General features: G+C 43.8%; 1 protein-coding gene across 2 annotated transcripts in view; it reads left to right on the forward strand.

Moving 5' to 3' along the window:
• The first annotated feature begins 961 nt into the window (after nucleotides 1-961).
• The window catches only part of LOC115315831 (F-box only protein 7), a 57,001-nt gene continuing 30,112 nt past the window's right edge, over nucleotides 962-27,850 (forward strand). Inside the window, exons 1-8 of one of the 2 annotated variants that reach the window (XM_040219693.3) lie at nucleotides 962-1,166; nucleotides 2,505-2,667; nucleotides 3,055-3,226; nucleotides 11,558-11,641; nucleotides 14,815-14,910; nucleotides 19,740-19,792; nucleotides 24,497-24,623; nucleotides 24,694-24,734. In XM_040219693.3, coding sequence (XP_040075627.1) covers nucleotides 1,162-1,166; nucleotides 2,505-2,667; nucleotides 3,055-3,226; nucleotides 11,558-11,641; nucleotides 14,815-14,910; nucleotides 19,740-19,792; nucleotides 24,497-24,623; nucleotides 24,694-24,734 — 741 coding nt within the window. In that variant the 5' untranslated portion in view covers nucleotides 962-1,161. The remainder of the gene's footprint in view (nucleotides 1,167-2,504; nucleotides 2,668-3,054; nucleotides 3,227-11,557; nucleotides 11,642-14,814; nucleotides 14,911-19,739; nucleotides 19,793-24,496; nucleotides 24,624-24,693; nucleotides 24,735-27,850) is intronic. The other variant, XM_040219692.3, reaches the window with a different exon arrangement.

Raw genomic sequence — 27,850 nt, forward strand, 5'->3', positions numbered from 1 at the left:
ACAAATTTGTTAAATACTTTTTGCAGTAGTAATGTTTCTCTTGAAAACTTGACTTTCAAAGACTTGCGTGAATATTTTTGTACATAATGCATTCCTTTCATAAAGCGTTATATGTTTTGTTTTTCTGTTAACAATACCTGCAGCTGCTAGTTGACGTGATTTTCATCTTTGTTTCCTGATGCTTGCCGCTGACCACTGTAAGGGGACCGAGGACCAGTCAAGCTGCATATCGCAGCTTTTTTCCTCGGGCTCCCCCATCAAAATTGATGGAAATAAAGGTATTATTATTATTATTATTATTATACATCAAAAGTGGTCCCAATGTGGCAACAAATGACGCGAGTGTCATGCTGTTGCCTGTCGCGATCCTGGCGGTTGGCCGTAGAAATGCTGGCGAAAAGCACGAGCGAACGCGAGTGTCGCTGTCGTCACAGAGTCGCTTTAGGCGTCCCAACTTCCGGCTGCCCTAACTTCCGTGAACTGCCACAATGGAAAGCGACCTGCAGCAGAACAGGCGTCTGCCACACGTACCACAACTGTTGGGACGCCGCCAGGGTCGCGACCGGCGACAACATGACACTTTTATGACGTCATCAGGTGGAAATCGAGGGACCACACCAGTCGGAGACGCGTTCCAGGCACCATAACCGTGCCTTCGTGCGAGTGCGCTACCCCCCCTCTGTTCTGGGTAGTTGGGACAACTAAAAACCTCGGCAAGAATAAATAGCCTGTTAGTGTCCTTTTAAACCGAATTATTATTATTATTATTATTATTATTATTATTATTATTATTATTATTAAGATTATTAATATTATTATTATTATTATTATTATTATTATTATTATTATTATTATTATTATTATTATTTATCAATTTCACTTTTTAATTTATAAAAAAATAATACGTGTCCAAAACGAAACCATATAATTTTACAAACTTCCTTGTTCGTCTTTTCGACACTGTTCTTGGGGGCGCTAATGTCGCGCGTAGCGTCTGCTCCTCTCAAAATTTGCTCCTCATTCGTAAAGCTTCGAAGCGGAATGGCTGTTCGTATTGTAAACGCAACTGCGTATTTGTTTTGATAAGCTACGTGAAAGCCCGGTTTGACCGGAAACGCATGACAACCAAATAGTGAGCAGAACTAACGTCGACGCTTTGCGATGAGGCGAGTGTGCTCTTTCGAATTCGAACGCGCTTGGGGCCAGTTTGACCAGTGCTTTGGCCGCGGCGTTGACCAGCATCCTGTAAAGGATGATGCGGTTTTAGACGACATTTAAACACATGGACGTACAATTTACTGCCCTGTCTTGGATCGCGTAGATATTACGTCGAGTTGACGCACCGTCGAAGCCTTCAGTGGAAGCAGCTATTGTTATTGATGTAATATAGGTCCTCGAAGAGCGGTGTTTGTAGCATCGAACAACACGATGACTGGTTCACTTCAAGAGTAGAACAATTAAAACATATCTGCCTTTTTTGCTTCCTCCAACATCAGCATCAATCGAGTTGGACTAAGCCGAAGCAATTTGATTCATAGGCAGCGAACTGTACACATCGCGACGCTGTTAGCGCAAACACGACATCGGCGCATTTTCGCATTTTACTTCTAAATAGTATTCGCGAGCACGAAATTTTATCGCTTACATTTTAGAACTAAATAAGGTCTTTCCGTAACAATGATAACTTGGACGACATCCCTTGGTTTCAAAGAGAAAAAAAATGAAAAAACCGGCGTTCGCTTGTTCGCGCTAACAGTGTCGCGCTCTGTACAAAATCAGTTGTGGTGGAGAACGTAGACTGCTCACCAAACTTAGCCGGAACACGGGAACTGCGTCTTATCTCACGGGAGTTATATCCTAGCTGCAGTAGAACTGCTCCATGGCGTAGCGCTCAGTGGAACAGATCGATCCGAGGGGGATTGCTTTCTCAAGGCCGAGATCCCTGCTGAACCGGGGTCAACAGCGCAATCCTGCCTGCGAGGCAATCTATGCTTTTTGCAACATTCAGTAGGAACATCAAATGCTCATTGATTGAATCATTCAATCACTGACCGTTTGATCAATCACCTACGCATCAAAGTGTGAAAAGTTGGAGATAAGTAAAGATTGGCCGGCCGTCAAAATTGCTGCAGTGTCCAAAATCTGGGGCCTTTCCTGCATTGGCTGTCCCATTGAGCACCAGTGACCGCCACCAGTGATAGCCCTCCCATGAAATAAGGTCTCCTTTCGCGTGCTCCGGATAAGTTTGGTGAATATACTGTATACATACGTGTCCAGTCTCCCGGTGCAAATGATCCTCTTGCTTAAATTTTCACTACCAGTTATATGTAAAACTAACGTCGTAAAGGAAGCACTTACATCCACAAGACCAGCAGAATGACTATCCAAAGGCACACTGGCACAAGGTACTTGTTTCTATGGTGCAGTTCTTATTCAACGTTGCAAGCATTGAATGGATAATGCAAACAGGTGAGCGTTACCTTTACATTGCCTACGTTTTACAGGGACGAAACGAGGCCTCAGTACTGCTACCAGGTTCTGGACTTCACAATGCCATTACCGAAACAGCTAGAGGACCTCCACATGACGTGCAACATCAACCATGCCCGGGAAGCTCTCGTCCTGGCGGTTCATGTTTTGATGACTGAGACGGGCTTTGAGATAGAGGTGAGTGATTGATGCATCCACATTTCTCTCTAGCTGCTATAGTCGCAGTCACTTTGGGAATGGCAGGACGTCCCTTTAAAATGTCCGGCCTCCGCATGCTGTCGCTGTCCATGCTCACGAGACACCGAAGCATTATTGAAGGGGAAGCTTGCACTGGAGGCAGTACAACTGAAGAAGCTCCCTACCGCTCTTTACCTTTTCAGTGACACTACCACACTACAAGTACTATTACCCGCTACTTTCAAATCTTGACCTCCTCTTGTGTAATTGTCAAATTCAATGTGCAAGTTAAGAAACCATTTGGATTTATGTTTGGCGGCCAAAACTGCCACCATCGCGTCCCTTGATAATCGGTTGTTTTACAAACTGGCATGTGTCCATCTTCAGGGTTGGCAGGAAAAGGGATCGGATGGCACCGTCGAAGACCATACTGCGAAAGAGAACCTTTGTTGGGTGAAAGGGGATGGCCTGCTAAAACTCCGCTACACTCATCCCACTTGCCCTGCGGCAAACTTTAGCGTCGCCTTCCTGTTCGTGGAACCCAACGTCATCATTCATGGTACAATATTGGCGTTCATTTCCATGTGTGAAGTGTGCTGCTGAGCTCTTCACATCTTTATGCAACAGACTGTAGGATCCCATACTCTGTGCACTTATAGTAAAAGGAATCGTTGCAACCTAGCTGTGTTTGTGTAAGGGGCATCTTATTTCATTGTCTTCACTGTAAATGACATATTTATTGGGGACTTAATAGACGATATTCAAAATGTACAGTGCCTTCTAGCAGCTTGCTAAAAACTATATGTCCACTGCCTTGGTAACGGCGAGAAAACAAAACCAGTCATTGGACAGCCAAAGAACCCATGTAAACAAGTGGCGATGCTTTGTGCAACAGGTTCAATGACAATGCATTGCTGCATTCCGCTGCGTAAGTTGTGAGGGACCTTAGATTCCTGCGGGAACAAGGTACATACCACAAAATACTGCAGAAGTGCCCAAGTTGTACAAGCGCCCACTATTAAACATTTACGAAAGTTGGCGATTCTGTAAATTATACGTTAAGCGTCCACTCCCTCCAAAGCGACGGCATCAGCTGAAAATGTTCACCTCGTTGCTGCGGCCACGAGACCGCCAACTGCGAAGGCAGGGATATCCGCTTTCTTGCAATGGAAAGGGAAAAGGCTACTCGTGACGAGAATGGCTCAGAAGAGTCATTCTCGTCAGAAGAGTAGTTTTCTCGGTTCAGTGACAATACATAGGTATAAGGTCCCTCATCACTTATCATGTGAAAATAAATTAGTAGTTTGATTTTGTTTGCCCTGTCTTCAAAGCTCTTTATTAGCCATCTTGGTTTTTACCGATTTGACCGAACAAGTGCCCATGTTTAGATTAACCCACTTTTCAGTGAAAGTGGGATGGGCACTTTTCTGGAATTTTACAGTTCGGGAACAGAGTTTACATTCCTTTTTCGTTTTATTTGTTACTTTATAAGCAGCGTTTGACAATAACAAGCGGCGACACAGCAAAGAAACGTGGACATTTTTGCACGGTGTGAACCCATTTACAAATGTGCGGAGAGAAAGTTGTCTGCTTCTTGCGCAGGGGTTGCGGTGACGTCGGAACGACGCCGAGTTTTGATTGGCTTTGATTGTAAGGATAGTGGGTAGACCTCAATGCTAGATGCCTTGAGGTCTACCGACTGTTTTTTTTCTATCAGAAAATAAGAGCTCGGCGTTCTGACATCATCGCAACCCCTGTGCAAGAAGCAGATGAACTTGCACTCTGCATTGAACTAGGGGCCATAACTTTTCACAATGTTCTACCAAATTTGTTTCCGCCTTCATAGTTTTTTTTTTCTGGTGCATGGTGTATTGATGGTTTGCCTTTTTCTAGATGTGAAAACAGCTCAATGTCTGTGGACAAGTCCAAAGGCTGTGAAGCGAAGCCAAAGTATAGTACAGCGTTACAAATCTATGACACCGACCGTAATTCAAAACATGTATGGTTAACAGAAAACAAAAGCTGAAAACATCCCAGCCTTTCTTTTGAATGTCATATATTGAAAAAAAAAAATTATGTATGACAGAAAACAATTTTATTACGTACCAGTGATTTGCGTACACTTGATATGGCGTTTGTAGAGAAGGTTTGTAAACAACAGCTCTAGAACTAACCGAGAGAGTTTGTTGATGACTTATTTTTGAAGATTAGCATGTGGGTGTGGAAAATGGAAAACACAACAGATACAGGTGGCATGTCTGTGTGCTTTCAGCTCCTCACAAGGATGGAATTTTGCCATCTTTAACATTCAGTTACACCACTTAATTCGTTGGGTTCAACACAGTAGCTAAAGTTCAATGTCGACGGCGGCAAAAAATTATGAAGCGGGCAACGAGTCGAGTAACACCGGCAACGCCAACTTCATTTTACGGCTTGTCATTTTTTAAAATTTTTTTTCATTGTCGAGATTAATACTTCGTTTCGTGCGGAGGAACTTGGGAGGTAGTTTTGGGAAAGTCGTGTTTGGCGAAATTGATGCCGTAATGCAGTCATTCTGCCAGGTAATCCTCATTTACTGGCACTACATTCGTCATCTGTGCCTGAGGTCGATGCTATCTCGAGCCGATTTGAGCTGTTTTCCACGTCTGCGAAATAATACCGAGGGCTTAGTTTGCTTTTAAAAAAACTCAGAGGTTTTTGCCGATCAAAAATTTTGCCAGTCCCAACTTGAAAAAAATAAAATAAGAAAAAGCAAACTTTGAGTTACATGTATTGGCGTGGGGCTAAGATGGTGGGCGATATGCTTCTACTGCTAAACATTATGACTTTTTGCGCCTTTGCGTCGAAGAATGGACTAAAATTGTCCTCGGAATTGAAAGACACGACTGCTTAGTCTTTTTTCCAAATGGAGTGATCGAATCCAAGTCTGAAAACCACGAAGTTGCTGAATCACAAACACTGGCAGAGCATCCCTGCTAGGGATGCCGCAAACCTTTTTTTGAACCGAAGTTTCGATGATCGAATCAAGCTGTTCGAAAGGTTCCAAAGATTTTAAATTTTCGAACTTTCTATATCGTAAAATTCGACGGAAGTCGAATTTTCGAACTTGTTAAACTAAGAAGTTCAACGTTTTTCGAACCGTCGAACTTATGTGGTAAATAATTCGATCCTTCTCGAACTTTCAAACTTATTACGCTGCAAAATTCGATGCTTGTTAAACTTTCGAACTTGATAGACCAAAAAATTCATTGATTTTCGAACTTTCAAACTTTTCGCACTAAAAAGTTTGAAGCTTTTCGAATTTTTGATTTTCCTATGCTAAGGAATTCAATAATTTTTGAACTTTCGAAACTATTTACCGAGAGAATTTGAAAAGTTTCGAACTTTCGAATCCTGAAATGTCAAAAGTTCGACGAACTTCGAACGTTTAGGGTAAAAGTTTGACGTTCGTCGAACTTCGAAAGACTGGCGGACGGTTTCGTTTGGATTCAAGTAGTGAGGTACGTTCGTAATTTTTTTTCTTGAATTTTTACATGCGGTGCTGCATCCCTTACGAAAGACAATGTCGTTTATTTCAATGTTCTGGTTTTCTTAGTTTTAAATAAATAAATTCCTGAAGGGGCGAGGAAGAACGACGGTTTTTTGACGATTGTCGTTTGTTCCATATTTAAAGCGCGCTATAGACAATTGCAAGCACGGCGCCACAAGTGGTGCCCCACGCGTGCAAGCGCGTGCAACGCGCGGGTGAACGTAGCTTTGGCAAGCTCGTAATCGCACGGGCGTGCCTGCTCGAGCAGAGACATGGCGGCGGCCAGTCGGCCAGCTTACAATCGTCTATAGCCGAAGCTATTTATGGTAGAGATGTTAAACTTTTTAAGAATGATCTATATATAGCCTAGGAAAGTGTCGTCTTAAGATGTGATTATTGTTATTCAAGATGAGTTTCAAAGAAATGTCCAAACGTATATCTACGAGCAATTATGCCCTAAACTTGGCTTTTTTTTTTTTTTCGTCTAAGTTGTTTGAGGTATCACATGTAAATTAACATTACAGACAGTACATATCATTGCCATCTGCAGAATACAAAATAATGTATTTATTGTTTTTTTCACGTCAAGGAATAAATTAACTTGTAGGAGGAGATATATAATATTGTTCAAGTTCAGCACGTCATTAAAAAAAATACATTTGTTTTTCCGCTTCACGTTCTTGGGATGTGTTTCTTTTAGCCTGTACACATGTTGGGAGGAGAAACTTGTTTTGAAGTTCTGAGCCTCTGAATATGCAAGAATACAACACTTCCGGCGAATTCGTGGTAGTTTTTTTTTTCTCCAGCTTTTTCTCCCGGCATTTATTGTTATGTTTATTTTTATTTTTTTTATCAATGGCACAGTTATTTAGGTCGAAAAGACATAGTTTTGAACTTCCAAACCACTATAGGCAGTTCACAACAGTGCCTTCTGACAACGAGTTTCCGACAATGACCACCTACACAATCTTTTATGCAGTGAAGAGCGGCAGCAGGCTATACATATGCCCTCCCCCCCCCCCCCCCCCCCCCGTTTTTCTTCTTCCGACGCCACTTGTATGGTGGAACGCTCCTCGAGTTGCGTCGGCTTCTGTGCTTTTTTGCGAGACGTTTCCTCCATCCCAGAAAATAAAGCTCCAGGACAATTACAAACTTAATTTACTATATGCTAGCGTCATTCCGGCGGCGTTCGATCGAATTACTACCAGACTGCAAGAGAGTGCGGAGGTAGTTTGCGAGATCTCTTCAAGATTTTTCTGAGCCTCAACCTCCTGCCCGCCCCTGGTCGTTTCTAACTGGATGAGTATCGTAAAACAGTGTGTTCGTGTGATCACTGCTGTGTGATGCACGTTAAATACCTCCCCGGCTGCCGGTCACGATTACTGGTCAATGGTCACATGTCACTCTGCAGTGGCAAATATTCCAGCACATCCGGGACACTCGTCGTCTCATTTTATTGCCTGACCCAATTTCGCGGAGTCTAAATTTCACACCCAAACTTTTCTAAACCGGATTTTGTGAAAACCAGTGAGTCGTGAAAACATTATTTGAAACTGAAACTGTAGAGGGACATGAAAACCGGACTTCGAACTTCGAAAACTTGGACCTAAAAAAATATAGAAGTCTTTGAAGTTTTTTTTTCTTTCGAATAAGCGTTAAAAGAAAAATTGAAACCTTCGAACTTTATGTAGAAAGAAGTTCGAAATCTTCGAAATTTTTGAACTTTTTGTATATAAAAATTTGAAGTGTTCGAATTTTTCGAATTTTATATCCAAAGAATTTAGAAATCTTTGAATTTTTCGAACCTTAAAGACCGACGACCAGTTCGCGCTTTCCACTTTTCCCTCACTTCCTCCTCTCCCCCCTTCTACCCTGTCCACCGTTGCCTGTTTCACTCTCCCCCAAGGTGAGGAGGGTCTTCTGCCTTGCAGAATCTCAAATCTGGTCGTTGGCCTTTAAGTAAGAGGATATTCGAAATATTCGAACCCGAAATTTTAGAAACCGTGAAAGCTTCGAACTTTTCGAATTCGAAGCTCCACTGTGGTCGAAAGTTGCGAATCTTTCGAATTCAAACCTCGGTCGGTACGAAAATATAAAAAAATTTTCGAATTCAAACCTCAGTTTGCTTTGAAAATATTGAAACCTTTCGAAATAGAACCTAGGGTGGTTCGCGACATCCCTAATCCCTGCCCTCAAAACGCCAAGGAACTGAAAAAATTGGTGCCCGGAATGCATCTCTGAATGGTGTGTTTAGCTTCCCATTCCACCCCTGCGTCAAACATGTCTTGCAAAAACATAACAAGTCATGTTTTTTCAGAACTGATGTCGTAATGCAATCATTCTGTCAGGGTCCTACAAATCCTCTATTACTGGCACTTCATCCGTCATCTGTGCTTGAGGTCGATGCTATGTCGAACCAATTTGAGCTGTTTGCCATGTCTGCAAAATAATGCCGAGGGCACAGTTTGCTTTATTGGCGAGGAGATTGAACTATAGGGGGCGCTCCTTCCAATTTGTTTTCCCCGTGACTCGGTGTTTACCCAACAGAGGGCTCATGGACTCAACTCTGCGTAATGTAAAAAGTGTCGACAATAAACAGAGTGACGGCGGTACGCGGCAAGCTTGTCTCCCATGAAAGCAGTCGTTGCAGGATACGAGCTCGACGCACTTCGGCCTTTGTTCCAAACAGGTGCTGGTCACATGCACGGTGCATGTTGCATTGTTTACGCGGGCCAGAGCAGGTACTCCTCAGGCGATCGGAAAGCACGAGCCCCAGCTGAACGCCGACGCGGCATTTGGCAACGGCGGCTGAGCACTGTGTCACTGACGCTGTTGTTCCCAGAAGTGTAGTTCTAAATTTAGCCACTCGGGGCCCAGTGGTTGAATCTCCTCCCCATCGGGAACTCTTAGCCCTTTATCGATCGAAACTTTTGGCTTGGTCCTTCGTCTACGTGAGGTGATCGCAAGTCGGAAAACCGCAAAGCTGCTGCATCACAGTCACTGGCAGAGCATCCCTGCCTTCAAAATGCTGAGAAACTGAAAGTATACGGTGCCCGCAATGCGTCTCCGAGTGGTGCGTTTGGTGTCGATCCCATTCTCCCCCCAAGCATCAAACAAGGTCCCAAAGTGGCAACAGTTGACGTCGCAAAAGCCGAAGTGTCACGCTGTCAGATGTCGCGATCCTTATGATTGGGCGTAGAAGTTCTGGCAAGAAGTATGAGTGAATGCGAGTGTCACCGTCGTCGCGGCACCCTAACTCCTGACTGCCGAATCTTCCGTGAACTGTCGAGCTGGAGAGCGACACGCAGCAGATCGGGGGCCTGCCAAGACCACCACCGCTGCTGCGACACCGCCAGAATCGCGACCGGCAGGAGCCCGACACTTGTGCGACGTCGTCGGGCTGAATTTGTGGGAGCACGTTTTGGGACGCAGTATAACGCACCAGTCAGGAACGTATTCCAGGTGCCACCCCGAAACTCGAGTGATGTGATGCCATCGCGATGGTCACGTGCACAGTGACACCACACTGTCAAGTGGTTTCGCACGTGGTCTTTTCTTGCAAATATAAAACCATTGCAAACAATTTATCGCACAGAGATATCGCCCATACATGGAGCCCAATGAGCCGCCTCCTCCCTTTTGCAGAATTTCAATACCTCTAAATGTTCTGAGAAGCATCATTGTGGCAAGTTTACAATGTATTAAGCCTGGGTACATACAGGGTGTCTGAAATAGTGGCCAGGCTCTTTAAATCGACCTCAAAGATTGGTCTCTTAACCTATCGCGCTACAATTTTGTGCAGCGTTGCCCACAAATGGTGAAATATTAATAAAATTTGCAAAGAGTAAATTTACTTGAGGAAAAAGTAAAAGAAAAAAAAAGCTCAACTCCTATGGAAACGCGACGAAGCCACTGGTTTTCAAACAATAGGTCGTCGTTTGGCACGGGACAAAAGATGGCACAAGCGGTTGCGACGCCAACTTCCGCTAACGAACGTGCATATGACGCTGATAGACGCCGTCAATGGCAGACAATCTTTTTGGATCAAAAGCGGCGCACACTCTACCGGCGGTGACAGTTGCAGAAACAAAAACAGATGTGATGACAAGACGGAACTGCAAAGCAGACAACGTAAGTACCCCCCCTAAAATAAACAATCAAAATAACCCGACAAATAATTTTTTTAATCGATTATGTGTCCACAATGTGTTTTATTAGTAAGGATGTTAAGATCATGCATTGGCAACTGGCATCAAAAAAAGCTCACGCCTCTTTTTAGTCTAAAATATTGTCCGCTATTTGACGCTGGCTCTCAGTGCCGTATGCTCGTTCTTTAGCGGCAGTTGGCATCACGACCGCTTGCACCATCTCTTGTCTCCCGTGCCAAACGGTGCCCTATTGTTTGAAGACCGGTGGCTTCCATGCGTTTTCATTGAAGGTAAGCCTTTTTTCGTTTTTTACTTTTTCCTCGGGTGAGTTTGCTCTTCGCAAGTTTTATAGAAAGAATGCACCACCTGGTGGGCAACATTGCACAAAATCGTTATGCGATAGGCAACGTTACTAGAACACTCAGTTGGGAAACTCGCCGTCGAAACTTGGGCCGCTGGCGTCCACCGAGACCGAGCTAAATACGACAACAGTGCCACTCTTTATTATTTGTCTGTACTGTGGTCACCTTGAGCTTTTAGAAAGCATGTTTTTGCATAAAAACAAACAGAAAAGACTCTTTGTATGAAATTTATTTGAGTTTAGTACAAAATGATGGGAGCCTGATGTTTTTAAAATCTTTAGTTTGCAATGTTTAGCGGCACTATTAATATTGTTTTTATACAGCCATGCCTCAGCGGTGCTTTCAGGTAGCGCGTCCCGACCTAGGTGCATTTTAACTTCGGTAGTAATTCGCGGCGCGCCCGCTGGGGAGACGGGTTTGGCACCCCTGTAACCTCTTCCACTGTATCTGTTTCGGTGCCAAAATGGCCGATTAAAACCAAAATAGAAGTAACGTGCAGTTTCTCGAGTGGCCGCTGCGGGAGAAATGGCGGCGTTGTGTTCGCCATTAGCTCGGTTCTGGAGGACAGATCGGGGCCACTTTTTAGAGCAGTCTCTATGGCAGTTTCCTAACTGAGTGGTTCTAGTAACGTTGGTGATAGGCTAAGAAACTGATTTTTGCGGTCGATCTAAAAAGCGTGGCCGCTATTTGAGACACTCTGAATAACACTGCTTAAAGTATGGCTTTTCTGCTCATTTGCAAGTGACTGGCACTACTGACACAAATCATTTGGCTTGGTGCAAATTTTACCTTACGCTGTGAATAATGAATCTTTAGGTTTGTTGTATACGAAGCAAGCATGTGTATTGCAGGTTTGGTGGTGGTTGACGACTGCTCAGAAGGGTACTCGCTCAACCTAAGGGTATCGGACTTCATCCAGAAAGTATTTCTCTCCGGTGAGTATATTAAATTTGTTGCCTTCTATACTTTGTTTCACCGTAACTTGGCAAAGAGCGAATGCTATGGCCCCCTTGAGCCAACCGGAGCGACAGAGGTGAAGAATGTGGCAGCCCTTACCAAAGGTACAGACAGGGGCGAGGGTGAACCCAAGCAGTTAGAGAAGGCAAAGAGAAACTTACCTCTAACCTGGACCTTCTTTTTGCTCGTCCCTAATGTCGCTTTTGTCCCTCCCGGAGATTAGCCCGTCAGTTAAAATTTGTACAAAAGTGGCTTTTTTCTTGTTTGTGGCTTCGACAGAACCGCACATAGCTGATGAAATAGAGCCTGGTGTATATGCCTCCCTGTGACGCGCCGATTGACTCACCAGGATTGTAGCCTCCGCTGTTTGTCAAGTTGTGGCGAGACGGAGAATAGGACGGGTACTGAACTGATTCTGAACCGAAGTTTAGCGAAACCATTGACTTCTGCTGAATTAGAACTAAACCTAAACCTGATCTCTGCCTTTATAGGCCTCAAATAACTGGCACTGAAGGCAGGGTATAAGATAAAGGCCGTTGCTCATTCAGTGGCAAGCGCGTAAATGTCGCCAGCCTACTCAAGGCAGCGTCTGATCGAGACAGTCTGAAAAGAAAAAAAGCTCTGCCAAAGCTACTGCTTGGACAGAGTGACATGTCAAGATCACGTCTCGTGTGCTCGTGCACCCCAGCCTTAGCAGTGCTTTTTTTTTTCAGACTGTCTTAAGTAAGACGCTGTTTCAAACGAGCCATCCTCGTTTCCACCGAAGCACATTTGTGATTTCTTTGTTAGGTGCGAGCAGAGCTGACATATTTGCAGAACTCTCCTCAAAAGAGGTTCATTTTAATTTCACACTGAAAAATGGTATGCCTTTGCTGAACTACTCTCGTATGGCATTTTGCTGTTTGAGTTTGGTATTAAGCTATTTAAGCTTTGGTATTAAGGGAAAAGACTCAACATTCACAGCTATACAAGTGTACTGCACCATCCACCAATTTTATTTTGCTCCTTTAGTCGTCACTCTCTTGCTATCCCCACAAAAGCTGGTGGTGAATTTCTTTTTTTTTTTTTAAATTGGCTTAGTTTATAACGGCAACTTTACATGGACACTGTCATTCATAAGGATAAACAGACTACAAAAGCTAAATTTGATTACGATTAGGTATACCAGTTTGTCTCAAAAGCAGTTGGAACAAGGTGGGGGATTATCCTAATTAACCTACAGTTAACACAAAGACAGTAGTAAGGTTTGCTTGGAACGATGGTGCGTGACATGTACGAGCACGAACGTGCATTCTCCTATTATGGCGAGAGCTGTTTTGGGCTCTTCTCACCACTCGAAATAACGTCCGCTGTTGATGTTGTAGTAGTTGTTAATGCTATAGTAGTTGGTGATTTAGGGTGTCTGTTGTCGATGTTGCAAAATCCTCGAAAAAGATTGCCCGCCACCCGCGGGAGTCGAACCTGGGTCTGCTGCAAGCGAAGCGGAGATGTTACCGTTCCTACCTAATTCTATACTTTAGGTTTTTGTAGTACCCGATGCCCACCGCACATTCTCTCGGAAAAACAAAAATAGCCGTTAACAAAATTCCATTATAGCGCTGTCAATGCCAAGAGTTCATGCGCGGAGGCGAGCTTTCACATGCTCAAGAACAAAAAAAATAAACAAAAATATTTGGAATTTCTAGTACCCGATGCCCACTGCACGCTCTCTCTGGAAGAATACAGAGAAACACCCGATAACGAAATGCCGTCGTAGCCTTGTCAGTGCCAAGAGCTCGTGCAGGGGGACGCGTGTTCATGCGCTCCAGAACAAAAAGGAACAACAGCATTTGGAGCAAAATGGTCAGATGTCTATTTTGTTCCAAACGCTTACGTTCATGCACCCAATGTTGTGTGGATGCGACGCCGATGCCCAACAACTTCGTTGTGATGTGTCGCAGCTATCGCTATGATTGTACTGTGCATGAACACAGGAGTGCTGTGTTCATGCACAGCAGTTGGAAGGCTATGGATAATGTAACCGGTGGAATAGAATGCACGCTGTGCAGCACCAGCCCATGACGACATGCTCTTCTAGACTTTATTTGACAAGGAAAATAATGCTTAGCCTTAGTATGGCATTGCCTTATGGACATCAGGGAGCTAGAAAAGGAACTATAGAAAAGAAAGCTTCAGCCTGTAGAATCAGGAAGTGAGTCTACAGCATAATTTTTGGTTCCCTCATATTTAGGGGATAGATTTTCCGGTGATTATTTGCTGAGAACGGTGATTATTTGTGAAAAGATCAAACTAAAAACTAAGAGGGAAGGATTTCAACAAAAACAGCCCAAGCTGAAAGAAAAATTTCCAGAAATCTGTGTTTACCAATTTTAACTGATTGTTTTTACACCAGCAGGTGTGCATTGATTTTAACCGATTTTGTACTTTTCCTACCCAGGCGAAAATCAGTCCACTTCCAGCTGGATTATGGAACTGGAAATGAGGCGGTCCAGCTGGATTCCAACTGGATCCAGCTGGAACCCAACTGGATCCAGCTGGACCGCCTCATTTCCAGTTCCATAATCCAGCTGGAAGTGGACTGATTTTCGTCTGGGTAACGACAGATGTTTATCGGTGTTCATTTTTCAGTTAAAACTGGGAAGTCTACAGCCCACTAATATTATGGGAGCAGGGAATTGTACACCTAAAATGCTGCCAGAGCTTGTCTCCACTTGTTTTGAGACGCCTATGTGAACTCAGGGTTGAGTGACTTTCCTTCGCCTCAACACAAAAACAAAGGCAATGTTTGACCGGTACTGTCACGAAGTCCCCTCTTACGCTGAGCGCAAGTTCGTCTGCTTCTTCTGCAGGGGTTTTGGTGACGCCAGAATACCAAGCTCCGACTTGCTCTGATTGAAGTATAGTAGGTAGACTTCAAGGCAGCTCACTTTGAGCTCTACCTACTATCCTTCAATCAGAGCCAATCAGAGCTCGGCGCTGTGACGTCACCGCTGCCCCTGCAAAAGAAGCAGACGAACTTGTGCTCCGCATTCGGGTGTGACTAGTGCATGAGCTGGCTCTAAGGTAGTTTTAGAACCCCTTGTTTGTCTAGTGTCCCTCAGCTCAGTATTTCAATAGTTTCATATGTGCTTGCGCTTCCCTTCACTTTCAGATCCAGAACCGAATAAGGTGTACAAGAACCTTACAACAATGTCAAGAGTTGTGAAAGATTCAGTGGCACTGCCTTTACTAGGATGGGCTCAAAGTGGTCAGTTGCTTTGCCTACGTCCTTTTATTTTTTTTTATCTTTAACCATATTGAAGTCACACTAGAGGGGTTTATAATAGTGATGGGACGAATCTTTATCTGAATAATTAGGCCCATAATTAGGGTTATAGTGACACACACTACACAAGTGAGTATGTTCGATTCGATTATATCCAACGCGTGTCCACTGAGGTACTGTTATCGGAACACGGGAAACGATCTGAAACTCCTTGCGCCGTACATCTTACTGGTTAATGACATCCGATTTAGTTACAGTGTTTGTTTCCGAACAATGAAGTTGCGTTAGACACAGCTGTGTTGTGTATCTCTTTCATCAAATGCAGCGCGAAACGTTTCACAGCCGACTTGCTGCTGAGAACGTAGAAACACCACCGGTGCCGGTACGTGGTCGAAGTGGGGACGAGCAACATTCATCTCACTCTCGCACCTTACAGGTGCAGACATAGGCACCTCTAGGGAAGGAGACGAATAATTGCTTTCCTGAATATATTTATTGTGCGTTGCGCCACATTATGTATAATACATAGCATTTCGCTACATTTTATCGGTCAAAGCGAAACCGCACGGAAACCGAGACCGTGGATTCGTTAGGCCTACGTCAACCACACCGATCAGCTCAGCTGGACCTGGGCGCGGGCCAGGGTTTCGAATGACAGTGCAGTACATACCACACGTTGAACTAAACAATACGAAATCTGGTTGTATGCAGTAACAGTACCTAAAAAAACACAACTGACCCGATTCGCGAGGTTTACGACAACTTTCACGCTGCCGTCCGCAACCAGCGACGAATCTGCCGAATCTCCCGAATATTCGTCGTGGGAAGTTCGGAAATTTTCGAATCTGTCCGAATCCGAATCTCTGGTGATTCGTCCCATCACTTGTTTATAACCTTGCATTTTTCGGCGAGCACTAACTTCCTCTAGAATTGGTGAAAGGCTCTGCCTCCCTCAGAGTTTGCTTGTTGCCTTTGGCCAAGCGTTGACTGCACATACAATGAAGTCTTATCAAAGCCAGAAGGCTCGTGCTGGAGGCGAAGAATCTACTGAATTCTTAGACTGTTGCCAACTGCACATGTTTCAAAAGTGTGAAAAAAAATTCAACTTCTGTGTTTACGTCGCCAAATTCCATATAAAAAATTGGTCGGTGCATAGGTTTGCTGTGCTACATAAATTTCCTTAGAACTCTGGCCGCAGCTGAAGAAACGTCCACGGGTTTCTGCTGCATGACAATGTCGGGTGCGTGAGGGAATGCCCATATTTCGGAGTCCGGCAGAAACAGATGTGCAGCCCTCTGCTTCGCCATCTCTGAGGCGCATACTTAAGAGTAATATAGTCTATGGTGCATATGCGGAATTGCCTGTGATTGTTTCTAAAAGTTGGTTCACGCACTTGCATGAGTCCGACCTAGTGCTACTGCAACGGCTTGCGACGTATGGGTTGCTATGGCAATGGCTGTGTTGGCTCCAACAAAACGGGCACTCGACGCAAGTCTGTGAATTGCATTTAACGCTTTGCTGTGTCGCGTTAACTGCTCTTGCTACGGGGCACACATGCTCGATTGGTTGCTGTTCAGAGCGATAAGCAAAGATTGTGGACCACGGCTGCCGAAGTGGCGTCCGCCATTGCAATCAGACAGGAGCACGTCATGTTGAAGCAAGCAAATTAGCAAGCCAGCACATAAGAAAGGACGCGCGTGCACACTGCACGATTCATGGCAGCAGGCGGGGCGGGGCGCCTGTGTGACGTTTCTCCTGTGACCAAGTTTTCATGACATCGACCTCCAAACTTTACACCCCCTTCTCAGTGCGGAGAAAGATGTAGGTCTATGTCCAAAAATGCAATCTAAGATAGATTACACTCCCTTGCCCTCGGCTGAAGGACCAGTGAAAGAGAGAAGGAATGGGGTAGGGAGCCAACCACGAGCGATGCCCCTTAAGATTGGCTCATGGGCTGGAAACGAGAGAATGCACACCTGAACTCATACCTTCCTCGCTGACGCGTCAAAATGTCCTTGCTGCATCTAGCCCCTAATTTTCTGCTTGTACTGTTATTCTTGTTCATAAATTAAAATTGAAGGTGGGTGAATATTCGAAATTTCAAATATGAATAGAATGTTATACATTTAATATTCATTTTCGGTTTGTAAACCAAGTCTTTGTGGTATTTTTCGAATATTCGTCGTAATAGGAATATTCAAAATTAATAGAATAATTGAGAACATATTCGCAAACGCAAGTTTTTCTTTCAGTTTCGGTAGGCAAGGCCCATTGGGACAGCGACGTAGCAGCATGGTGGCTTCAACCTAAACTGGTGGCGTCGGTGTCCGTAGCAGTAATCTGCGGTCCGGGGCTATAATTTCTGTAGTTTGTTTCCTCGTGACTCCTGACCTTTTAAACTGTGCACACTTTCGCATTCGCTCACCCATGTTATGGTGGACGGAGACGATTGTGGGGAATTGTCTGCGAAGCAGAGGAACGAACGGGAAATGGCACTATAATGAAGAGAGAGGAGCGCATTTGAAAGTATTATGCAAGGGTGGCGGCATCGATGGTGCAATGTATGACATACAAGTCAACGCTTCAAATGCCCACAGGTACGGCAATGCCCCTTGTCAACCATCTCAAGCTACATCCAGCATTGAAAGAGTATCGTGGGAATTACCGCTTGTACGCCAGGAAAAGGTCAACCAACACTGATGGACTTTTTGCGCCATACGGAGTCCCTGCCAGAACAGAGGGTGCGAGCGCTAAATAACAAGGTGGCCGCCATGATGGTGCTTGATTTACAGCCTTGCAGCATTTTGGAAGACCGTGGCTTCAAGGAACTTCTGACAGAAGCTGTTCCTAACTATCACCTGCCATCTCGCTCTACACTCTTGCACGTGCTTGTGCCACGGATGTATGACGACACCCGAAAGAAGATGAAAGCAGAGCTCAGTAGTGCCTTTGAAGGCGGCACTAACGCTGTTTCCTGCACAAGCGACATGTGTAGATCGCGGACTGACGGAAGTTATGTGAGCTTCACCTGAGGGAGGCCATCTTTTCATTCCAAAATTCATGATGAAGTGGTTCACATTGAACACTCGACAGATGTGGCTGCCAGTCACAGTGCTTTGAACATCACAACTTTGTGGAACGAAATGTGCCATGGCTGGGAGATACTCAGTGAATGTGAAAAGTTCATCATAACAGATAATGGTGCAATATCTATGCTGTGGTAAGGAGACTTTTTTGGACTGAAAGAGCATGCTTTGCACATCCGCTTCAACTGGCAATTAATGACGCGAGACCCTATATGCCGACCATTGATCGCCTGTGCAAGAAAGTGAGGCGCATTGTGGGACATTGCAAGCATAGTTCATCAGCACAGAAAAGACTTGATTAGTGCCCAAAGAAGATGGGAAAGGACACACTATGTCTGGTGCAAGACATGGAGACAAGATGGAATCGCCAGTGTCTGATGTTGTCTCGTCTTCTGGACCTCAAAGAAGCGGTCACTGTGGAGCTTGCTACCTCGGACTGTGACATCGATGGACTTAGTTCATCAGAGTGGAAAGATGCTTCTGAATATGCACAAGCATTGAAGCCATTGTTTGATGTGTTATTGCCAGTGCTGAGGCCCTTCATCGTCCTCCCAAGTTCCTATAATTTTTGGTATGCTTTACTGTCTAGGTAACTGTGCTGGGGCATTGGAATTTCTCACAGAGCTGATAAGACCCATCAAGACAAGGTTCACTCTGCATGAAAGGACAGAGAAGCATGCCTTGCTATGTTCTTGGGCCCATGCTTCAAGCTCACTATTTTTAAGGCCGAAAAACAAAAAAATATTATGGCTAAAAGATCTGGTGCTACAAGAGCTAGCCTCATGTGCTGCTACTGAAGAAACCCAGCTAGAAGCTGCGACACAGAAACAAGAGCAAGGCTCAACGCCCTCTGCAGATGTTTGGCAAGCATTTGACCACTTAGCCAAAGGAGCAGTGGAACGCAATGCGGTTTCAGTTTTAGAATGGGAAGTTGCAGCATATCCAGGGGAGGCACTACTGAAGAGAGAGAGGTGTGAGGTGTGGCTAACTGTCAGTTGTTTCAGATATCCTAGTCTGGCAAAGCTTTGCATCAAATACCTGGCAATACCTGCCACTTTAGTGCCAAGTGAGAGATTTTTCTGTGGCTGGAAGAGTTGTTTCCGCCCGAAGGGAGCGCCTCCTGCCTGACCATGTGCAGCAGTTGATTTTTCTGCATGACAATTTGGAATCTTCTTCCCTACAACTAGAATTTTTGTTTTTGTGTTTTTCTTCTGGTTAACACCAGTGAGGCATTCCGACACGTGAAAATAAAAATGCTGCAAATAAATGCACCTGCCTTCGACTATTCAGTATTCAATTCGATATTCGAAGCTGACTATTCGTATTCGATTCAAATTCGCCCCTAAGTAAAATTCACCTTTAATTAAAATTTAAATTGCAGATTTGCAAAGGTCGTTGTGAGTCATATCCACCTACCGTCACAACTCCGACCACATATTTGCAGATCCCGTTTTGTTCATTTCACGTGGGTCGTTCAAGTTGACATTGTGTTTACGTTGTGCATAGTGTGAGCTTTTCATTGTTATGCTTTGTGTGCTCACCACTAAATGGCGTTGCTTTACTTGATACCTCGAATGAATGTCGTCAAGCCATGCAAGAAATAAAGACACCCAATATTATTATGTCCCACTTAATATTAGTACAACATAAATTTTGCACAACACATACTAAAGCATGCTCATAAAAAAATATATTAAAATCTGTTTCTTTTTTTTTTTTTTGTAGTGTCAAATGTTCCAGCCACATTTGGGTTCATGACACTCAGCAATGAGATCCAGGTATGAAATATAAATTTGTCTTTTCTACTTAAGGTAGCTTCTTATCCTGACTTTTAAATGTTGCATTTGTGACAATCTATCTAGCTAGGGAAGAACTTACAACACCTATGTTTGGCAATATGTTGCACAATAAGCTGTCATTTAATCTACCAATATTTAACCAACCTTGTTGAGCTCTATCTTGTCTGGACCTGACTCACGCTCTTGATATCTGACAATAAAAAAAATTAAGGCTCCAGTCACACTATGAAGGTGGTTGGACAGTGAAGCTGTGGTATATCACCTGCAACGATTGCCCACTCCACATACCTAGACGCTTTTTATGGAAAAATGCCACCAGGTCTTTGACGTCCCAGAGAACTTCCGGTTTGAAAGAACGATCAAAGGCCACCTTAACATCGCTGATTGAAATGTAGCTGAAACGTTTAACCACCAACTCTCCAGGTGAACACCAAAAGAATGAAGGAGTGCGAGATTTGTTAAAATGTTTCAAGTATCCTTGTAAACCAACTTGCCTCCTTCAAGATGTAATATTGTACAGCCGAAGGCCCTTGTTAAATCCCCAACCTTGTTGTCCGTGTAGCATTTATACTTTCTAGCCCTGGTGACATAAGCAAGCTCAACAGGCTTGCAAAGACAGTGCGACCGAAAGTCGCTTGGGCTGCAGGAGACAGTTCATGTTTGTAAACAGCAAAAGGGTCTATACCAAATGATTGATGAAAGGAAAGTAAATGTACCAAAACTTTTTTTTTGTATATGAAAGACTTTGTATGCTGCCGTTGTTGCAGCAGTTGCATTCAACCGCAATCTTTATTGAGAAATGCATTCAGGAAGTGCTACGTGCTTCGCACTGTTAGCGGAGCTAGTGACGTCACTCCACACTTCGTACTTTGCCGTTGTCACGGCAGCTTATGCAGCCGCAATCTTTACTGAGAAACGCATGGAGAGAGTGCTACGTGGTTATTATTTATCACATGGTTTTGAGACTTGTTTTGTGGTTTTCTTATTGAAACATGTGTCAAAACCACATGATATGAGATAGAACGGTGATAAGGAGCGTGCAATGGTTTTCTGTCGACTAATCTTCGACTACTGTTCTGTCGATGGACACGAAAAAACCCAACCAACGGGTCGTATAGTTAATGTTTTACAGCTTTGCTGTTAGACATTAACGGGAAGGAGCAAGGAATCACAAACAATAGTAAATTGTGATATAATATGGAAATGAATTAATATAACTCAACTTAATTTCTTCTTGCCTTTCCGATTATGTCTCCTTTGTAACATGAAAGACAGTGCACCATAGACTTTCCAGTTTTGTCATTTATTTATTTGGTACTTTTGACCCACATGAAAAAAAGCTGCAGCTTCCAGCTGGAAATAAAGATTTCCAGCCGCATTTTCGGCTAATTTATACAGCACCAGCTAGAAATTCTGTTTACAGCTGGAAATGGATGCTGCTCATCCTGGAAATCAGAAATTCCAGCTTGGAAGTACATGATCCACCTGGAAGTTTCCCAGCTAGAGGAGGAAAAATCTAATTTCCAGCAAGAAGTTTGTCCATTTCTGGGTGGAAACAGCCTGGAATCAGGCTGGTAAAATAGATTTCCAGCTCCAGCAGTAGTCGATTTCCGGTTCCATAACACAGCCTGGACTGGAAGCATTTCTATGTGGGGAGGTGACCCTCAACAGCCTGTGGGCCTACAGGAGGGTGCACCAGTGCATACATGCAAGAGCTCAAATGACACGAAATACAGAATGCAAAAACAAAAACATGCCTTAAAAAAGATTTACATATGTAACATTAACAAAATGTGACCTCCAACAGTGCAAAACATACAGTGAAGAAATCAGGCACGTAGCCAAGATTTTTTTTTGTTCGGAGACGGCCCGCCCATGACAAAATGCTCTATGAGGCGGAGGGAGAAATGGGGAAAGGGGACCGGCGAATTATTCTCGATATCGAACTCACAGAAAATTTAAATAAAAATGTGTGTAAAAAGTGCTTTTTATAATGAACAATATATTGGCTATATCAAACTTTTGCCCCCGGGAAGGCTTTCGAAAACGTGCAAACAATCTTCTTCTAGCCTGTCCCTTCCCCACTCCCCCCCCCCCCCCCCCTCAAAAAAAAAAAAAAAAAAAAAAAAAGAAAGTTTTAAAAGCTTAAGTTACGAACAAAATTGACAAAGAGAAGCAATTCAGAAGGGGAGAAGCTAAAAAAAAAAGAACACTGCACGCACGCACAGAAAAAAAAACTTCATCCCAAAGCAATTGCCTACGAAGAGAAGTGATTCAGAAGGGGAGATAAGCTAAAAAAAAACTCTGTACGCATGCAAAAAAGAAAAACAAAAACAAATTTTTAGGGTTTTGTTACAAGGTGGAAGTGAAGAGATGAGAGAGAAAGAGAAGCTCTCGCCTTACAACGAACGCATCGTGGAAGTTCCTTGTAAATGGCTTTTGCTATATCGAACTACTTGCTATATCGAACTGATCGTAGCGTTTCCTGCTGTTCGTTATAAACGGGTTTGGCTGTACATACAGTATGCTAGATAAAAAAGATTTTCCCAGAGGTATTCTAAATGCATAGCATTTATAGGGTCTCTTCACACTCCTTTTGTGGGCAAAGTAAGGAGGCTGCTCAAGGGCACTCTGCGAGGGGAATATATAAAGCAACCACACGCCATGTGACATCAGTGTTGCAATGCCACGTCACGGCGTCACATAATGTCAGTTGCAGTGTCACAGTGCCACGTCAGTCAATGTAGCGTCATGGTGTTACCTGATGTTGTGTTACAATGCGAAGTGACTTCACAGTGTCAAGTGAGATAGTGATGTCACCGAAACTAGATCCGATTGTGGGTGCGAAAGCCCCTATAAAATGCTATATATACCTTTATTAATAATTAATGCTGTAACATTTCATCAATTTTTTCTATCTTGTTTTTTTTATTAATTAAAATGAATGGAAGCCCTATAGACTACTTCCATAAAGCCCTGCATGCAACACTGCGCGCGTTGCACTCTGGGAACTAGTTGGCCAGGGAGGAAGGTGGCACGGTTTCGGTTTCGATCGACACGTCGACAAGAGATTGTTTTCTGGTGCCGAGAGCGTCATTTGTGGTCTCTAAACTAACCTAAATGGCCAGACCTCGAAGCTTTAGCACAAGCCTGAGACGTATAGCTTGTCTTAACACATGCTTGTTGTATTTTTGTACTTGGGCCTTCCTGTTAGCGTTCCAATCGAGGTATGTGGACGAGCCAGAGCTGGGAATCTTGATGCTGCGAATTCGGGGATCTTGCTTGTGTACGAATCAACAAGCTGTAGCAACCAATAAGTTTGCATTCATCGAGCTCGCGCCTTTACATTAGTGTTGTTGATCAGGAAGTTTGTTTGTTTCGTGCGTCTATAGACAAAATATTACTTTTTACAATTACTGTTTTTCTTAATATGCCTGAGTATGCGAGGTAAAACTCGGAGGCGCCATTGAAAAGCTCAATTTCAACACATTTCTTATCTCTTATCTGTACTGACCTGCAGCACTGCACGAAGTGAAGTCCCCACCCGCTTGCATTCCACTAATATTCAACATCGCGTATTCGCATAAAGTTATCCTGCAATCATATAGGCGAATTCGCACATACAGACCGTTTTAAGAAAGCAAAAGTCGAGCACTTGTGTGAAGAATGTCGCACCGTTCGCCGGACGGGCATGAACCCCTATATGCGCACCGCATAGGGGTTCATGCCCGTCCGGCGTATACGGTGCGACGTTCTTTACACAAGTGCTCGAACGAATTCAAAGCGCGTTTGACGGTTGCTAATGGCCATAATATTTGTTATGTGTTTGTTTTCTTCCTGCCTGAGTATGCCGAGATAATTTCAGACACACCGTTCAGGCACAGATCTTGGGCGTCAGTAAAAACTCGTCCAAAAAGGCTTAGCGAGGAGCAGGGGACGCTTGTTAGGGCCTCCGTCGTAGCTAGCCGGTCTCAGCGTTTGCGAAAAGTTAATCTTCTATCAGCATAAAATTTGAGTTGGAGATATATGATGACACGAGGAAGACATCATTGTAACTTTTGTGCAGTAGTGAGCTAGGTCGAATCAAGTTGCGTTTCTTTAACAGTTCGTGCGTAAACGCTGGGCTCACCTTTGATACCCTGTGAGGATGCGGCTTGCTTTTCACCCAATGAAGTAACAAGGAACGGAATTTTGGCAAACAAAATACGTGTAAGGCTCCAGATGAACAAATTTCAGTTCTAGCTCACTGGTACTAAACGGGATTATTGAAATTGAGCTCAAACATGCCCTCGTGGGGTGAGGTGACTAAGCCACGGCTTTCTGCGTTCGCATACGCACGCACAATATCCGGTGTTTCGGGAACCAAGGAAAGTGCCCCGGTCTTCAGTGTGTATCGCTCGAGAATGAGTGTATTGTACGTTTGTCAAAAGTCAGATAATCGAAAACGCAAGCAGCGTGTTTGGTCGCGGCGTGATAGCATGAAATGAAGCTGCTCAGTCGAAACCGAAACTGAGTGGCCAACTAGTTCCCAGAGTGCACCGCGTGGTATTTCACCGCGATGGGGCGCGTCGGTTTTGGAAGAAGTCTATTTATCGCTAAGAACTGCTCCCAAAAGAATATTTTGAAATTGATAGGATCAATGATTTTGCCGTAGTTATTCATCATTCTCGCTTCCCTTGCCAGCTCCTGATCCTTGGCTACCTGAATGTCAGGGACCTTCTTGCTGCGTCGAGGGTCAGTGTGGACCTGTTCTCCCTGGCCTCGCACCCTGTGTTGTGGCGCAAGCTTTTCTTCAAGAACTACCCTTCCGGTGAGAAACTTACGCCACAACTTGGCGATTTGCGACAAATGTCTTCTCACTCAAATGCCGCTTTCTGCAGTGGAAATCTCGCCAACAGAAAACATCTCTGATTGGAAAGAGGTGAGTGGAAACTGGGCAAACTGATCTCTCCTCAAGTAAACATTTTTCGGGAGATAAATATATCTCTACTAGTACATACTAACATTGGCTAAGGTGCAATATGCTGAAAAAAAAATTTTTTTTCAAGTGTTAGCATATGCACAGGCATTTACACCCTTTTATCATATTTTAGCATACCCCTATAACTCGAATTATGCAATAAATTTCAGTGGCGATATCTTTTTATACATTCTTTACATTTTTAATAAAGGGCAGGAAGTGCTGACATCAAGATAAAAGCATTTTACGACACTATATACTATAAACGACTTATTTTTCGCAAGAACCTAATTTTCGCAAATTTCACGAATCGCCTACTATTCGCGAAAAATAGGTCCCGCGAACAAGTCCGATAAAATGTAAACACATTGGAATCTATATTGAGATCCCACCGTGTTGCGAAAATTAGAACTCGGGGAATTTTTCCAAAACTTCAGCTTTAACCGAAATCGTGAAATATTGAGCCCATGAAAAATAAGTCATTTACAGTACAGTGTAGACTGCATATAACGTACGTCGCGGGAGTCGCGAAAATCCGCACTATAAGCGGTACCGCGCTATAACCAAAACATCAATTTTTCAGGCCAAAATACATGCCATCAGACAACTTACCTTTGTAAAAGAATTTATTTTATGTTAGAGGAAAAATAAAGCTTAGTTTGAGGAAAGTCTTTATTTCACCAGACTAGTACACTTCTCTCTCAAGTGTGTCACACATTTTGAAAGAAATTAGCGACTTTTGCCTGGCGCAGCCTTTTAACGGCGTCGCGGGTTGTGGACAGACGTTGCGAGAGTTCAGGATTGCTAACCCTAATCACTTTTCTCCGGTGATGAAACCGCGTGAAAATTCGCATCCTTTATATGGTACGCGCCAGTAATACCTTCAACACAGGCATGAACTGCTCCAAATAAGAAACCCGGGCGATGTTCGAAAACACAAACGCTTAGAAATCACCACTGTAGTCGAAGTAAACAAACACGACGACACGGGCGTTTTTGCCGTCTTGAGAGTGCTGCCACGACATCGGCGCACGAGTAGGTGGATCTTCCCTTCTAGTATGTGCTGGGTTATCATAGTGACACACAGGGATGGGCAGTATTTCAAATAGTTTGTGTATTTTGCATTCATATTTAATTACAAATTGGGTAATGTATTTGATGTGTGTATTTTAATACTAAAATGTGGGTATTTCAAATACAATTGTAATTAAATACAATTTTACGGGCGAAAATACATCCCTCAAATTTATTGTCACGACAATTTTTTTTTTTATGCATGTGGTTGTAAGATATAGTAGTCTCCATCCTTTATTCGGTCGGCCATGGGACTTTTTCTTTTTCTCCTCCGGCTTTATTTTAAAGGCACTGTCCAGAGCAGGAAGAAAACTATGTTCTGCACCGAATGCAGTGTCTCTCAATCAAGCACAACTGTTTAGTGACTTTGTGATTACGGTGCTAGTCCAGGGCAAGAATAGTGACGAAATCGACGTTCTCAGGCAGACTGGCTAAATATAAGTGCCTGTGACAACTTGTGATGCTTTCCAGCCTGATTTCCATCCATATTTTTTCCTGGAACATTCTAAATGCGCGGGTCGTCCAGATTTTCGTAACTGGTGCGAGTTGCAACGATAAAAAATTCTCTAGCTAGTTCTGCGCGTCTTGGTCGTCTCAGTTCTTTGTTGGCCTATACTAAAATGTAATCGACAAAAAAAGCTACTTGAAGCTCTGTACTTTTTTCACCTATTACGTCCAAGCTGATTACATTTTTTTTTTTGTGATTATGTTTCTATTACTTTACTAGGGCCTCGCACACTAACTCCCGAGTGTGCGATGCAAAATTAAAATGAGATACCTAGAAACCCGTTGCAGGTGCCCTGAAGTCGATGACGCAAATTTTGAGGAATGTATTTGGAAATGTATTTGGAGGAGACCAAATACATTTGGTTGTATTTGCATCTTGTACTTAAATGCTTTTTTGGAAATGTAATTAGATTTGTAATTAAACACATTTTTGATGAAGTATTTTGTATTTGTATTTCGATACATATTTGCATGTATTTTGCCCATCCCTGGCGACACACAACGAAAATTCACAGTCAAGGATAGCGCTTTTACGCGGAACGATGAGCTTCCACCATGCCGTCTACGTCGACAATTACAACCGACGCCATGTTTGCGGATAGAAGCAGCCGGCCCGCGACCGGCATGCAACGCGCGCAAACACTTCTCCTCGACCTGCGATTGGTCTGTCGTTGCGGTTGTTTCCAACATGTCCAAACGCAGCGGAGAGACGCACGCACATGAACGACACCTGCGTGCGTCCCTCCGTCGCTATGGCAACTGAAGCCTTTCTTTTCGCTTCTCCTTGCTTCGAGCAACCTCCTTGCCCCGCGAGTGCCGCTTGCGGCTCGCGCCGTTATCTAGTGTCGCACAGGGAAGCGTGCTCGCTGCGCCGGTCAGTCGGCGCGGCTGCCGGGCTGTTGCAGAAACCGCACTATAACCGGTATTTCCCATCGCGCGCCTGCATTTTAAGCGGTATGTAATTACATGGAGTTCTATGGGAGGCGAACCGGTGGTTTAAAAAAGCCGCATTATACCAGGTCCTGCACTATAAGCGGTTACGTTGTAAGTGGTCTATACTGTATATACAATAACACGCACATGCCCAAGAAACCTTAGCTTTTTTTTTCTTCCTGCACATGAGATGTTAGTTTCCGAATTTTAGTGAAACGGTATGAGGTTTAGCCTGGAGATAGTGGGAAAGTGTGACTGGTGGCTCTCTTGAATCAACTATTTTCAGTTTGTTTCCTTCGAAGGATCGATGAATGCTCAATGTTACCCACAGTAAATAGCCAGCTGCACATATTCCTGCTTGCTTTGAAATGTTACCTTTCAGTCTCGCAAAGCCTTGAGTGGTGCATTTTGTTGTAATTTCCAGTGTGCTGGACAAAAACCTCTACTCCTGTAGCCAGCCCTATATGAAGCCAACACATTTAGTTAATTGAGTAACTAATAAAATTGGACTAGGCCGAGTGCTGCATTATGCATATCTATACTCCGTTTCACCTTACGTTTGA

The sequence above is a fragment of the Ixodes scapularis genome, unplaced genomic scaffold (assembly GCF_016920785.2).
Source record: "Ixodes scapularis isolate PalLabHiFi unplaced genomic scaffold, ASM1692078v2 PGA_scaffold3__209_contigs__length_174095766, whole genome shotgun sequence".
NCBI classification, from domain to species: domain Eukaryota; kingdom Metazoa; phylum Arthropoda; class Arachnida; order Ixodida; family Ixodidae; genus Ixodes; species Ixodes scapularis.